Below are 16,998 nucleotides of genomic sequence, written 5' to 3'. Positions count from 1 at the left end.
AACGTGTTCGCTCCGCAGAGTGCATCACACGGATCCGCGGTACATGCTGACACTCACATGCCGCCTGGTATAGGCTGAGCTACCAGTCACTTTCACTGATGTTCACTTTTGATGATTGGGTGGAGGCTGCTCCTGATCTGCCCTGAATATGGAGAAGCCGTCGTCAGACTCCATTTATAGGCATGGCAGCACCCGACCGTCCACGGGCCTTGCACCAACCTCTGCCCACCCCTCACAGATTGGGATGGTGCTATCTGTATCCCCAACTTCTTCAATTTTGGATGATAAGATTGCCATGGAAATTTCCCCGAATCCTGGAGCCAGAAATGGACCAAAGTAGAACCAGCATGGGGCAGTACAAAGACAGTCCAGCATCTGCTCCCCCTGTTTACCACATCCGGACATGGGTATAGTTCAGGCATCCACCGGTGAGCTACTGCAGTTCCTGCGAGACTATGTATGCCAGCGGTGCCCCAACCTGAGAGACCTGAACCCAAGAAAAATGACTCAGTGTGTCATGCTGGACTCCTCTTAAATCCCCTACCGAGGGGCCTGGATGCACATTCTCCTCATCCACAAGTATCGGACGTTGATGAGACCTGACCAAGGGTGCGGAGTCTAACCTGCCAGGAAGTGTTCACCAGTGACCCCTCCAAGCGGCATATGGGTTTCAGCTGCTCTGACAAACAAAGTCACGGTCCTTTGGTCAGGTGTCCGATGCAAGTGGGAAATGGAGAAAGATATACCACTATGGCCCACTGGGAGCACGGTTTCTATACCCACAGGTACAGAGTAGGCACAAAGTGAATTGTTTCCTGAAGTGGTACAATGGGAGACTAGAGGAAAGTTCCACAGAGGCGTAAGATGCTCTGCCGAGACTGGAGGAGGGTGGTGATTGAGCTGACTGGGAGAGCACTGGCTGCACGGAGTTTAGATACTGGAGCACCGTTGGTACAGGAGGTATACTCAGAGATATCACTAGAATGGAGATGTACTGAGTACATGGTGTGCGAATCCAGACGCACCGGAGTGGTTCAGCAATTGTACTCAATAGTGTGTACTGAGTACACAATGTGCGAATCCAAAAGCACCGGATAGTGGTTCAGCAGTTGTACTTGATAGCGTGTACTGAGTACACAACGTGCGACTCCAGATGCACCCGATAGTGGTTCAGAAGTTGTACTCGATAGTGTGTATTGAGTACACAACATTCGATTCAAGATGCACTGGATAGTGGTTCAGTAGTTGTACTCGATGAAGTGTACCGAGTACACGGCGTGTGAATCTCAAAGCACCAGAGAGTGGCACCGAGATGGAAATCACTTGAGAGCAAGGAACAGGAACCTGGAACGCAATGACAACAAGCATACACTGGAAGTGATGATGTTTGTCCAGAGCCTACTTATATACCCTAAGGTAGCAGTTCATAGGAGTTCGGGCTCAGCTGACCGAGATCACGCTACCATTGGTTGAAGGAAAGGTCAGGTGATGCAGACTATCATGGTTGCGCCCATGACGGCAACCTCAGTAACCAAGTCACAGCTGAACATGGAAGTCCAAGGGCACCTAAGGCAAAATCCTCAGCGCGTCACCCACCGCACCTGACATCTGACCGCACGAGAAGTCAGGGGAAGCCGGTGACGGGGTGAGTAACGGCCGATTCTAGGCCGAACCCTGACACAGTGGTTCTATGATGCTGACTTATGGCTTCTGCAACACTGTCAAGAACACAACTTCATCACTCCAGCCAACATGGTGTTTCTGTATATAATCTACAGTGAGGATGAGCTACAAGCCACATTCCTCACATGCCTCTACTTGGCCTACTCATATATGGGCACTGAGACAGTCTATCCTCTGAGGCACTTTCTTGTAGGGATCAACAGAGGTCCCTTTCTGGCAGTGCTGCCTGGCCATCGCACACTGCAATGTATTTAGCATATTATAGAATGAATTTATCATATTATGGATTGGATTTAGCATATTATGGAATGTATTTGACATATTATGGGATGGTTTGGATTTAGTATATTATGGAATGGAATTCACATATGGATTGGATGTAAAATATTATGGATTGGATTTAGCATATTATAGAATGTATTTGGCATATTATGGAATGGTTTTAGCATATTATGGATTGAAGTATACATAGTATGGAATTAATTTAGAATAAAATGGAATGGATTAAGCACCCACCCCCATACACGGCAGCAGTCAATTGATAACATACACCCACAGTACCCAGATCATTCACCCAGTTAAAGTCAGTAATGGTAAATTTCCAGGGCTTGACATCATAAAGAAATAAGATTATATAACTGCAGCACTGTTCCAACAGCAACAGCAAGTGAAGTAATGGCATTCTTGGGAGGTCTTACAACCCACGGTGATGCTACAGTTTACTGGAACTTTTACGAGCTGTATCATGGATCAGCATCTAGGGGTAGCACTAACCCAGGACATATGCACATTGTGGACTCTTCTTATAGTGGGTCATGAGACACATCAGGAACAGAAGTCTGCCTAATTATTTGGGCCTCTCAATGTTCATTTTTATTTTTGCAAAACTGTTATTATGTTAGATATCTGTTGGTGTGATTGTCTTTATGTACAAAATTGTCCCACAAGGCCAGCAAGACTATATTTTGTGGCCCACAGAAAGTAGGACAGATGCAGTAGCATCACAGTGTATATTTGCTTTGATACGAACTGCAAAGGGTGTTACTGTCCCAGTGAGGAATCTGAGGCCCCATCCTCACAGTTGCAGATAGTGCATTTGTCAGTGGGGCAGCAAATGAATCAACTGCATTGTGACTGTCACTGCACTGCGTAACTTGGCCTTGCAAGCCCTGCAATAATGATCAATGTTTCATCATGTGAGTCCAAGTTTTTGCCTGGGAATCACCTTGGTGTGAATGGTCATAAGAGTTGAGGAGAGGTCATGACACGTCTCCAATCTAACATGACTAAACTGCTCCAGTAGTAGCTAAAGTGAGGGACATGCACTAAAAAGGCTGTGGGCAGCAGCTTCAGGGGAAGGTGTTCAGGATTCCTGCAGTGGGTGGAAGCTTATATAATACAGCTCTATCATTTACTGATGGCTCATGATTCTTGGTTACTACACAGATAGAACCTCCTGTCATACTATCAGCAATCAGCAAACAGAGTGGGCACCTGATTGGTACATATGATTTTTCTAAAAATGCATAAAAGTATCTAACAAATCACTGAACAGTGGGCCTGTTTGAGGGGGTCATTCAGACCCGGTCGTTAGCTCCGATGCGCTCGGACCGGGTCGATGGCCCCCCACAGAGCATGCGCACGACGGCACCGGTCGTAGCGGGTCTCGATCCAAAGGGGGCGAGCTGTCGATGTTGATTGACAGCTCGCCCCGTTTGGAAGGCGGGCCGGGGGGGTGGCAGCCCAAACGGGGGCGTTCCCATGGGAACGCCTACCGTTTGGGGACGGCCCCACTGACATCACTAGTGATGTCAGTGGAGAGCTTCTGGCTCAGACAGAGCCGAAAGCTCTCTGGGGCTTACGACAAGGGAGACCCTACCCTAGGGTCTCGTCGTAAGCTCCGATGGTCGCGATGGTCTTGACCATCGCGACCATCACCTTAGGCGGTCGTAAGGCTGTGGGTGTTAACCCACAGCCTTACCACCGCAAAGGAGGACGTCTTGAAAATTCAAGAGGTCCTCCCCTCATTCAGACCGACCGCACGCTCTGTGCGACCGGCTCTGAATGAGGTCCTCAGACCCGCTTGCGAGTCGATGGTCACCTACTGTGCATGCGCACGCTGGAGCCGGCCAGCTACGGGTCTCGCAGCAAAGCGGAGCAGCTGTCGATGGTGATTGACAGCTTGCCCCGTTTTGGAGGCGGGCACGGGGGGTGGCTGGGCAAACGGAGGCGTTCCTGCAGGAACGCCTGCCGTTTGTGGGCGGCCCTACTGACATCACTCGTGATGTCAGTAAGTGAACTTCCTGCTCTATTAGAGCAGGTAGTCCTCTGGGGCTTGCGGCCATAAGACCCTACCACAAGGGTCTCGTCGCAAGCCCGATGGTCTTGACCATCGCGACCATCACCTGGCTGCTCGCATAAGCTGTGGGTGGTCACCCACAGCTATGCGAGCGGCCAGGAGGCCGTCTTTAAAAAAATAAAAAAAAAGGGACGCCCTAATTCAGAGCGAGCATTCTCAAAGAGCGTCCGGCTCTGAATCAGGCCCAGTGTTCCATGGAAATAAAAAAACACCACAATACAGCAGGAACCCTAACTCTCCCCTCGCAGCCGAACCCTATCCCCTAATGTCGGCATTCTCCAGAATGTGTGCAAAACCCATGTCGACATGTCAGACGTCGACATGTTCCACGTCGTCGCCATAATAACTGTCAACGTTCTGGTGTCGACATTATAACTGCATCCCTTTGAAACTACATGGCTTTGGGTTTATTAATATGAGAGTCCATGCTGAAAACATGCATTGTGCAGGGAATGGAGATTTGTTATTACGCTAGTAATTTATAGTCAGACAGCTCCTCTGCGAGAAAGTGATATAAAAATGATAAGGGCATTATCATACTACAATGGAAGGAATGTTCCAAAGGCGCTGTGACATTATCTGTGCCCTGGGAGACAGCGAGCTTTGTTTGAGGACAAGATGCCCATTTTGTTCTTGACACAGACAGAACATTATTATGAGTTTTAGGTTAAGACTTCAGTATTGAGAACAAAAGGTTTTTCTAGATGAATTAAATAATTTGCAATGTTTTGTATGTCTGACCTGTAAACACGATTGAACAATTGTTTAACAAAGTGCATAAATTACTAAATTGTGAGCAAATTATTCATCGGCTGATTTAGATGTTAAAAGGAAAAAAATATATATATTATTGTGCTAAGTAAGGATCATTAAAGACATCACATATTAACCATTTTAAAAATGTTAATGCTACGGTTTACGAATTGCCAACATAGAAAGATAGTTAAGCATGACCAGTAATGGGCAGCACAGACAGTGTAATGGTTTCACAGTATTGAGTTTGTGGGTTTGATTCCCACTATGGCCGTAATTGTGTGGAGTTTGTATATTCTCCCTGTGCTTGCATGTGTTTCCTCCGGGTGCTCCAGTTTCCTCCCACACTCCAAAAATATACTGGTAGGTTAACTGGTGACCAACAAAAGTTAACCCTAGTTTGTATGTGTGTGTGTGCATGTGATAGGGAATATAGACTGTAAGCTCCACTGGGGCAGGGACTGATGTGAATGGTCAAATGTTCTCTGTAAAGCGCTGCGGAATAAGCGTGCGCTATATAAATTACTGGTAATAAATAAAATGTACAAATATCAGGGGCATACAGCTGGTAAACCCCATGGCCTATGTGGCACTTCTAGGCATTTTTCTGGCTCCTCTAAATCATACCCCCAAAATGCAAAAACATGAAGTGAAAAAATAAATAAGACCCAAGTCGTGCAAATCTGTTCTAATCCGCCTAATACTAGCTGAGACTCCACCTACTTCATATAAACTCTGCTCCGTTCCAGGACCGCGAATCGGGATAGTTGGGCGTATGCTTAGACTCCATATTCAGGATTGCTTTTAATGTACGTACTAGAATCTAATGCAAATCCATATGAAACAATGGCCACTTTTCATTTTACTGGTAGCATTAAAAATACAGTAATCAAAAAGGTTTTCCATCAGGGGTGCATGTATAATGGGTGCAGGGTGTGCAGTGCATCAAGGTGGCCCACACTGCTCGCCCTCTATCAATTTATTATACTTGATTTATGCCACTAATGTAGAAATCACTTGGAAAATGGAATTGGTGCTATTCTCCTAGAAATATGAGCATGCAAGGTAGAGAAACCACCGGGAAAATATTGCTGGTGCTATGTCCAAGAGATATTGACATGACTCTGGCACAGAGGGACACTGGGCCCCTCAGATGGAACGCCTACGCTTTATACAGAAATGTAGGAGTATGACAAAGGCCGCCCTTGCAACCCGGCTTTTAGTGTAGACTCCCGACAACAGTCAACTGAATGGCAGGAACTGCAGAGTTTATGCTGAAGAACCCAGAGCTTGATATCATTAGGGTGGAGATGAGGTTTTATTATCTGGCCGAGCATGGCCTGAAACACTGGTACACTGCGCCTATCCTCAGACAATACCATTTGTGCCAAGTGTTCCAACCTACAAGCTCATTAATCAAAGTGGCTTTAGTAATTGAGTTGTTTTCCTACAAATTTGCTCTTGAATTTAGTATTAAAAAAAATATTGAAGAAAAGAGACTAATCCTCAGGCTTAGGAGTGTCTCCCTCCCATGATGCCTCTCATACTTCCTCTTACCGGGAACAGTCCCTAATATAGGCTAATCCCATTAGCTTCTTATCAAACATCTCCTGAATTCAGCCATCTGTACTATTGCTGCCACCTGGAAATAACTGATACCCCCCCTTGCTCACTGTCTTTCATAACCCTACCTGGTGCACCTACCACCAGGAGCACATAATCAGCATTAGCCACAAATGTCTTCACACAATTACATGTATATGAGACTCTGGCTCGAACACAAATTGGCTTTATGTGCGGATAGTCGCGGGAGACAGATTTTCTATCTTATGCTAATGCAAGGCTCCTACTGCCGCCTATTCATTTTAAGCCAGCCGCCGCCGCCGCAACCGTCATCATTAGCATTGGCACCTGTATCAGCCCCATGCTAGGTGCAACAGAACCGTCAGAAACAGGCTTCCCTATCCCGTATGCACGACTCAGAATTGCAGACACTCCCATAAGTCAGGAAAGGGGAGGGGGAGGGAGGTCTGGGCTGCACATCCTAATTTAAACATAATAAGAGGTGCTACCATGCTGAGACCTGTAGTTCTAATGCAGAAATAAAAGAAAATGCAGGTGCACACTCTAATCACTAACAATATTGATGATCAAAATATTTATAATAAACTCCAGCAGTTCCAGTGTTTTTTTAAAAAAGGTTCTTAGTACGTTTGGCCAAAAATGTTTGCCCTACTACCACGTCATGGTGACCCTCATCAGGTAGGTCACTAAAAGCCCTAATACTGACACATTATATCAATTAATCTAGGACTAAAGGCCCCCATACATCAGAGATGGATTGCAGAAATCGTGCAATTTGCAATCGATTGTGTATAAAAATCTTTCCCTTTTTCAATCGATTGTGGCAATTCTGCAATCGATTGAAAAAGGGAAAGATTTTTATACACAATCGATTGCAAATTGCACGATTGCTGCAATCAATTTCTGATGTATGGGGGCCTTTACCTTTAATAGTGCCCATTTAAGTGTGTGTACTGCAATGTAAGGGACCAATACCAATTAAAATCACATGGGGTAGGTGGGAGGAGTGCCAGCCCAAATAAGGGGTCTCACCTTCCAGTGTACCTTAAATACACACATAGGAAAAAGGGGGGTCTGGGCTGCATATCCTAATTTAAACATAATAAGAGGTGCTTCCATGCTGAGACCTGTAGTTCTAATGCAGAAAAAAAAAAAAGAGGTGTATGCAGGGGCACTTGGCAGGACAGTTCCGTGTTATCGCATTGTTGCCACAAAGTTCGTCCCCATGAAACAACCAATTTCACAGAAATACAGATCTATGACGGACATACGAATAATGCGTACATTTGCCTCTGCGCGTGTGGTGTATGCAGAAACACATAGCTTGTGTCCCTCCCGCCATTTTTCCACCCTTTCCTCCATGTCACAGGTACACCCCATCTTAGCGCTCTCTGGCTCCTTCAGTTTATACTAAGGGACATTGGCCCTCATTCAGAGCCGTACGCTCTGAGCAGAGCGCACGCTCTGAATGAGGGCCGGGCCCCATTTTCATGGAGCGTCCTCCTGGACGCTCGTATAGCTGTGGGTCACCACCCACAGGCTATACGAGCGTGCATTGTGATGGCCGCGATGGTCGAGACCATCGCGACCATCGAAATTGCGAGCCGGAGCCTGCGGTTGAGGTTTTCAACCGCAAGCTCCGGAGTGATTTTGGCTCTATCAGAGCCAAAATCACTCCCACTGACATCACTAGTGATGTCAGTGGGCCGGCTTCTGACGGGAGGCGTTCCCGTGGGAACGCCCCCGTCAGGGAGGCACGCCCCCGGCACGCACACCAAAGGGGGCGTGCTGTCAATCAACATTGACAGCACGCCCCCTTTGATCGGACACAACGAGTGAAGGACTTTCCTTCTCTCGTCGCGTCTGGCGCATGCGCACGACGGAGCTCCCTCCGTCGTGCGCATGCTCAGTCCATAACATCGACCCACTTGCGAGCGGACAGCCGCTCGCGAGTGGGTCTGAATCAGGCCCATTGTATTGAGCTGTAGTGATGATATTGTACTGTATGTGTAGGTTTAGTGACAAAATGGGTGCAAATGACTCTTCCATATAATATATTTCATGTGTGATAAAAACAATGTCTTCGGTCTGGAACACTTGTACACATACGACTTAATGTGTGCAGTATGAACCCGACATTGTCACTGTCAAACGTATAAAAAAATTCAAACAGAAGTCCAAAGCACTGCAAATACTCACAAATACTGTACATACACCCCCTACGTCATTCACTCTCAGGTAGAATCCCTGTCCTCCAATACTCACCTTCCCTTTCCCAAGAAACTCCCACTGTAGTACACTCACAGACACCCTCCACCCGAAACACTCGTGCATGTAATCGGGTATACCGGCCCTCCTAAAGACTGACCACCATGAACACTCATGTAACCTTCATGGAAGCTTCCATGGCTGGAACTGCTGCAGGTACTGTACTGTGAGCTTCCCATTTCTGCTCAGACCTTTAGAGTAATTGCAAAACTCACAAGACTTGAGAATGGGGGAGTGTGGGTAAGTGACATTGAGGGAGATGTATTATAGGGGCACGTTAAGTGCCGCTATATCGCTTCCTGCTTCGCCTCTTTAGCGAGGCGAAGCAGGAAGCACTAACGATGAGATGTATGAATATGTATGTATGAATCCCCGATAGAGTCTAGTGCTGATGCGCTGTGTCTCAGTCCCGGCCGTCTCCACTGAGCATTCGATACTTGCGAGATCCCGCGTGCAGCCCTGGAGCTGGCAGCCACCGCAGCAGGGACAGCACTGTCCCTGCTGTGGGGATAGGGCATCGCCAGGCTGTAGCTGTCGATAGCGACAGTTACAGCGGGCGGAACGGTCAGGCGAACTGACCGTTCATACATAGACCAGGCTATCAGCGCTGCTATCTTGCAGATAGCAGCGCCGATAATGACAGGGGTGCATAGCGCCCTTGTCATTTGCCACCGAACCCCCCCAATCATACATTGGGAAGAAGCGGTATTAGCGCTGATAACGCTTCGGCGCTTCTTACATCTCCCCCATTGTCTTATTTAACATATAGCAAAATGTTTTTGACATCTTTTCTTTGATCAGGTTTTTTTTACGTACAGTAATTATTTGTATTCAATAACATAGACATATAACATGCACAGAATATATAACTTGAACTTCTTACCTGAATATTTTCCACCGACTCATTATGCAATATTAAAAGCATAAGTATGGAGCTCAACCATGTAATAAGTGGCATTTTCATCTGTGCTACTCCATAGAATATGAAAGAATTCAATATTATAGCAACCAAGCCTTTGGTCCCCAGTACAAGCCAACAGGCTGCCATGCCGTACGCCATCAGGAGCCAAGGACGATGCTGCAGACAGAACACTGGGTTAGTAGACAGGAAACAAAACAAAATACATTGATAAAAGCAAAAAATATAAATAGCTATATGTATTCTAAAGCAGGCCCGCTGAGAGCCGCGGCGGGCCCGGGTAATAGGGGGCGTGGCCTAATCGGGGGAGGCCACGCCCCCTTCCCATTAAAAAAACCCGATTTGCAGCGAAGCGGCGCTGCGCGCTGGGGAGGGGGGCGCTCTGGGCCCCCTCAGTCCTGCTCAAAGCCAGGGGGGGCGCGATCAGTGTGATCGCTCCCCCACACAGGCATAGGAGACTGCTGTGGCTCAGCAGCCATGAGCAGTCTCCACTGCAGCTCAGCACATGCTGTGTGCTGGGCTGCTGTGAGGGAGGGGGAGCGGCACCAGACCCGGGCCCCTGCCGGGCCCCTCAGGAAGCCAGGGCTCGGTAATCTGTACCCGCTCCCACCCCCCTCTCGGCGCCCCTGTTCTAAAGTACACATGCAATCAGGCATGATTAACTTTCAAAATATTATTATTGTGATAATTACTATTATTGGACTAATGGCCTGACTCATACCGGATCGCTATTGCAATCACAGATGCGATTACACACGCAGACCCACTACGAAAATATGCTAATGTTTGCAATCGCAATGCTGTCACAGCCTAACATAAGGACACCCACTTCCCCTTACTCACATCCGTAATACCTTGCAAGTCTGTGAAACTATCAGCAACATCGAGTACCATCGTAGCCTCACACGCATTTACAACAGGTCTGACCTTACTCAGAGATTGCTAACCTCATCGCACGCAGTGAAAGCCCAAGCTGCGTATGCCATCGCAGTGGCTAATTTATGCACGCCCCTGTAATGGCCTTCAAACACAACGATACGCCTACGTTTCCCCGACCACCCCCGTCAACACCCGCAAATGGTCAGTTCCTGACAATCACTGTGCGATGGCTCTGCATTGTCAGTGTGATCGCAGTGGAGCCTCTGCGTACCGCGATGCATACGCATGTGCAGTACGCAACAATTGTCCGTCTGCGTGCATAATCGCAATAGCGATCCTTGCTGAATCAGGCCCTTAGTTCAAACACCTCAGTCCCTGGCTCGGTGGAGAGCACTCTATATTGTCCCTACCACTAGCAAACACACACACACACACACGGGGCAATTTACTCAGAAGCCAAGTAGCGTACCAGTATGTATTTGGTCCATGGGAAGACACCACAGCATTTACAGCAAACACAAGTGAATTTGTGAAAACATAGTATTTAAAGCAAAGCCTACATGTGGCAACCACTTTGCCAATTTTATAACTTTCTCCGTTGTAAAGATCACATAATGATGGCAGCCCATTAAGAATATTCACTCAGATTGTGTTCTGCTTTGTGGAATGGAGTGCAAATTAAGCCTACTGGACTCCACACCAGCAAAGAGAGAACCCATCCGGGGTCCCCTCAACCCTAGCACCACAGGGCCATGTCATATAGAATAGGGATGATGCCAAACATGCAATATTGCTAACTAATTCAATATTTTACTGTCATTCGGCATACACATACCTTTTTTTAAAGTTCCATAGAATACAGATTTCCTATGCCCTAATACTGTATGAGAGGCCATCTTAAACCAGATCCTTGAATAAAAGGTATGACCCCCTAAACTATATATACTCTATCATATACATGCAGACTAGGCTTTAAATAACCAACAGCTCAACCTCCCCTCCCCTCTGTGTTGGAGAAATCACGGCCAGGTGGAAGCTTTTTCCTTCCCATCTGGTGGACCTGCACCAACATTTCAGGTTTCTAGAACGAGGTCTCTTCCTTACTAGTAGAACCATCATGTACCTAGAGCAGAGGTTAAAAATCGCAGTCCTCAAGGATCCCCAACAGTTCATGTTTTAGAGATATCCATGGTTAAGCACAGGTAATTAAATCAAATTGACTGAGGTACTAATTAAATCACCTGTGCTCAACCATGGATATCTCTAAAATCTGAACTGTTGGGGAGCCTTGAGTACCGTGATTGGGAACCTATGACCTAGAAGATCCTTGGTCTTTTTTGTTGGGCATACCACCAGAGGCAATTGCCAAAAACACTGTAATATGGGCCTCTCAGATTTTAAAAACGCAGCTTATTGTTTGATGGGAAATCATTGGAAATGTACCAGAGCCCCACATAGGTCATTACTTCCTAGCAAGATAAGATTACACCCATGGCGGTTATGGAAAAATCACTAAACAATAAAACTCAGGAGTCTGTCAATATTCAGGAACCGGTTCCTGTTTAACACAAATATCGATCAGAGCAAATATATTCAGGGACTTTCAGACATTGTGATATAAGCATGTGATGCAACCTCCAGTATTCAATTTGCTGATCTACACATTTTCATTCCCACCTCCTATTCCAGGGGTGGGGAACCTTTTTTCTGCCAAGGGCCATTTTGATATATATAACATTATTCAGGGGCCTGGTGGAGGCCACACCCCCTCAGTGTGATGTCACATGGGGCGGGGCCACAATTGCCAGTTATTACAACAATGCCTGGAGCATCCTGAGGATGCTTGGGGGAGCTGTAAGGGCAGCGGTGTGACTGTCTGAAGCGTTCTAAGGACACTCCAGGTGGCACTGCTGCATAGATTCTGGCTGCAGGGTGCCGTTCTAGGCACGCTGCTAGCCAGATGAGGCTAGCAGAAAAAAGATCAGAGGGCCAGACCAAATGATTCCGCGGGCCTTATACGGCCCCCGGGCCTGAGGTTCCCTCCAATCTCCCTTATTATGATGGTTAATTATATTTTAGTTCGCTAGCATTAATATAAAGTTTTTTTGTATGTCTGTAGGAAATAATCCATGCTCCTATGTAAATATGGGCATATACTGTTCATGTGTTATCCCTCTGAAATAAGTAAATGAGTAAACATTTGTATTTAAAAGAAAAACAAATTAATACATTTAAACCAGCTATTACATATGATCATAGTTTCCAACCGCCACCACCCCAAATGTACAGATTAATATAAAATAAAGAATTTAAAAGAGGATTTAACATGAACCCTGAGACCCTAAAATGTTGTTTCCTTGGGCCTGGGTCCTATGGGCTTTCCAAACATCCAGGCCTAATGCAAATCTATGTTCCCAGGATAGTGCAGTAAGACAATCCACAAATACATAAAATGCCCCATTGAGGTACAAGGCGGAGATTTGCAGGTACAATTCAGAAACGCTACACTATAGACACTGTTATATTAAGCAATACTGTTTATTTCAGTTACACAAGACATGGCATATTTTAATGCCATCATTATAGCAAAAAACATACCCTGTTCTATTTAATTCTTAGCTTAGTATCCAAACTTTCTCCCTGTTACATGTGCCTCACTAAGAAGATTTACTCTCTAGAGGTTTCCATTTCTGCTGATCTTTTGTTCCCGAGTACAAAGACAGGGATACAAATGGCAGCGTTCCTGACCAGTCTGAACCGCAGTTCTATAATCATGCCTGGCAGCTACTGTACCAATGTGTGATGGTAAAATAAAGAAACAAAAGCAAAATATAATGATTGTGTCCTCATATAAGGACCTACACGATGCTTGTATATAACAATATGTGGTGTTAAATGAAATTTATTCATTACAAAATATGGTTTCATTATTTTGTTAGGTCAGAGTTTAGTTGCTTTTATGCCAAAATTCCGATTTTGCTTATCTTTCTCACTGACCCTTCTTGGATGTTTGATGAATAGTTTTACAACAATGCTACTCTTATAAGTTTCTAGTTTCCTACATTTAACACCGATGGTAGAGTTTGTGACTATGCAATAAGCAGTTTTAAGTTGTTAGTGTTGTCCAAGTTGTAAGTGTTGTCATCAGCTTTGGGCTTCAAATGAGGCAGCTTGTTAGCTGGAAAGCAGTATTTCAAGAGTAAAAAGGAATATATAAAATGACCGATGTCTATCTTCAGAAAACACACAGCGAACCGTTATAGCGTATCTATAAGATCATTAAATTATTAAAGTGCACTGCAGTGGAAGCTGCCATTTTGAGAATTAAACATGTCGGCAGCCATTTTGAGGGCTGAACCAATATACAGAGAGATGTCACCACTTAATGAGGAATTTATGGCCTGTGGATTTTTTTGTTTTTTTTTAGTGGGCTTGGTAATTCCTCTTTTGGAAGTAGCTGCTATCTGGCGCATGTATTAATATCACCAATCACAAGATTTAGACAATTATAGATTTTTTTTTTTGCACTTAATTTCTTTGCCTTCGGTTTCAGTTTACAAAACTGGCTGCAGCCTGTTACATTAAACATCCTCCTCACCCCACCCCACCCCACCCTTGATCCTATTCCCTCCCATCTCCTCCTGTCTGCTCCCATCATACCCACCTCTTCAACATCTCTCTCTCCACAGATGCAAACATGCCCTAGACTAAACCATCCATAAAAATACACCCTTGACTCTGACTCTCTAACTACTGGCCCATCTCTACCCTCCTCTTCATCACCAGGCACCTTGAGCGGATTATCTATAGCCGCCTCACCACCTTTCTTACCTCCCACTCCCTCCTTGACCCACATCAGCCTGATTTATGTCCTCTCCACTCCAATGAAACTGTCCTTCGTAAAGTCAGCAATTACCTTCTTGCATTGAAATCTAATGACCTTCCTTTGTACTCATTTAAGTTATTTGTATAGCGCACACATATTCTGCAGTGCATTACAGGGAATATTTGGCCATTTACCAACCGTCCCTATCCCATTGTACCACATGTATAACATACTTACTCGAAGGTTTCTGTCAGAATCCAATTAACTTACCAGTATGTTTTTGGAGTGTTGGAGGAAACTACAAATACTGCACCCCACCCTTGTATCTCACTCCTTCTCCATATCCTACTCTCCATCTATCCGCAAAGCTTCAAATGGGAAAACATTTCCTTATGAAAACCTATCGTCTTGCGTCCTAATCCAGACCTTTTTCTCCTTGCACACTACTAAGGCAACACATATTTGAGTGTACCCTGGAATATTATTAGATCTACGGGTTCACTTTAAAAATCCTTTCGGGAGCCACCCTCTCCACACTCAGCTCTCTGACACTACTAATAGAACCTGAGCAGACAACACGTCATTAGCAGCATAACTGGATAATCAATATTCTTAATAAGAGGGAGATCAATATATCTACATATCTCTGCTCAAGTCTCACTGTGGCTACTGGATACTATTCTTACCAGCGGTATTTACAATGTCCAGCATAGGAACATTTGCTGTTTCGTAATCTATTTTGGATAAACAATTACAATTGCATCACACGTTGTGATATCTAAACAACTGCATTCTACAGGTTTACATACCCATGATTTATTGTAGTGTGTCTGTAGACATTTATAGTATCATTTTCATTTCTACATTATTTCATCATTTAGCTGATATTGATTTGTATTTTTTTGTTTTTGTCCTGTTGCTTATGTGATTAAATTGATATTTACTATCCAAGGGATCTGTATACATGTATCTGTTGGGATACAACGCCATTTTTTTACCTTTTCTTGTTGTCATACATCACATAAATTGACTCTTAGAATTTTAATATTTTGTTTCGCTTGCAAAATACACATTCACTATTCAGCATCAATACATCTTCAAGGACCTTTCTAATACAGCAGAAACACTCTCCAGGCTGATAAAATATACAAAGAAAAGCATAATATATACATGGGCTATGAAGACAGCACCCGTTCGCTCGAGCTGGCAAGAGTCATCAACATTAACCAATATTTGCACCACCTGCAAATAATGCAGCTATCTCAGGCACCTGTGTGTTATTGGACCAGTTTGCACCCATTTGCGCTAATAAGCCCTTACTGTACCCGGTCAACATTAGAACGACCCTTTCCTCGCCCATCCTGTATCTTCGGGAGCAGATGGGCGTAAGGGAATCGGTATGACATACAGTCGGACCTAAGCCCGGCAGATGAAATACCAACGCCAGAAGTCCGGCAGATGAAGATCCTGACGGCACCTGGTAAGTATCCTAACCATCCCCCTCTCCCCCCCCTAACCCTATCCCTCCCTTAGGTGTGCCTAACCCTAACCTCCCCCCTAGTGCCTAACCCTAACCTCCCCCAAGGGGTGCCTAAACCTAAGCCCCCCTCTCCGCACCCCAAACCTAAACCCTCCCTGGGGGTGCCTGACCCTAACCTCCCTTCCCCTAGCCTAATCCTAACCCTGTCTCCCCGGGAGTCCCTAAACCTAACCCACCCCACCCCCCTACCCTCCCCCCCCGCGGCTAACAGGTCCCAACGCCCGGCTTACCTACATTTGGTATGCCGGGCATAAGGATTTCGGCATGGGGCTGATGATAGGCGTCGGCATTTAGATGCCTATCATTAGTTCCATGCCGGGATTTCACTGTCGGGCTTCCTGACTACATAGCGGGCTTAAGTATTAGAATTACACAAGTCTGTGAAGGCACATATGCGTGTGATCGCTTTCTGGAGGCGCCCGCAGAGTGTTTTCACACAAGATATGCTACGTCAGCTGGCACGATGCGCTCTGTGCGTCAGCCCGTATGTGTTTGTTATTCTCTATTGGTACAGACAATAAAATGGCTACCCTCCTCATTAAACAATCTGTTTTTAATATAACTTTCAGCAGCTCATGTCTCACATGCGAAGACAGGGAGGTTTGTGGCATATTGTTAGTCCTAAATTATATGTAATAAATAAAGATATTTAATACAGCTCTGCAGAGCTACTTAAAAACACTGCATTAATATATGTAATGCTGGAACACAGAAGAAATAAAGAACGAAACAGGTCTGTGATGTCACTGTACCTACAGAGGTGAGGCTTGTGAGTGGATGAGAACTTTCTTAGGGGATGTGAGGCAAAATACAGATGATCTTTTCATCTACAACCGGATGAGACTCAAGGGCTTAATCTCACAGCTCATGAAAACATTACCATAAGGCAGCAATCTAGTAATCCCATTTCTTTAAAGGCTATACGATTACAATAAGAGAGATCTTTCCATAGATGATTAGTTTAGAAATTATGTATGCAGCGATAACTCCGGGGCATACTAACATATTTTCTTTTCCTTGTCCTTTGTAATAATTACATTGTCTTCCACTTGTCGGCTTTTTGAAATTGCTTTTCTTGTTTTCAATTAACCTTTACTTTCTGTTCCGTACATGTTTTTGTGCCTTCAATGCAACCTCATCTGCTTGGCACATAACACAGACAAATAAATACTACCAAAATCACTACC

At 45.2% G+C, this 16,998-nt stretch overlaps 1 protein-coding gene across 3 annotated transcripts in view; it reads right to left on the bottom strand.

The window, feature by feature from the left end:
• The window catches only part of HHAT (hedgehog acyltransferase), a 477,149-nt gene that overhangs the window by 393,541 nt on the left and 66,610 nt on the right, over positions 1-16,998 (bottom strand). For all 3 annotated transcript variants that reach the window (XM_088477541.1, XM_088477539.1, XM_088477540.1), the window contains exon 5: positions 9,531-9,725. In XM_088477541.1, coding sequence (XP_088333667.1) covers positions 9,531-9,725 — 195 coding nt within the window. The remainder of the gene's footprint in view (positions 1-9,530; positions 9,726-16,998) is intronic.

This window comes from Taudactylus pleione, unplaced genomic scaffold (genome assembly GCF_031769625.1).
Source record: "Taudactylus pleione unplaced genomic scaffold, aTauple2 ptg000201l, whole genome shotgun sequence".
NCBI lineage: Eukaryota > Metazoa > Chordata > Amphibia > Anura > Myobatrachidae > Taudactylus > Taudactylus pleione.
The sequence above is the reverse complement of the archived record's forward strand: the minus strand, read 5'-3'. Positions and strand labels throughout refer to the sequence as shown.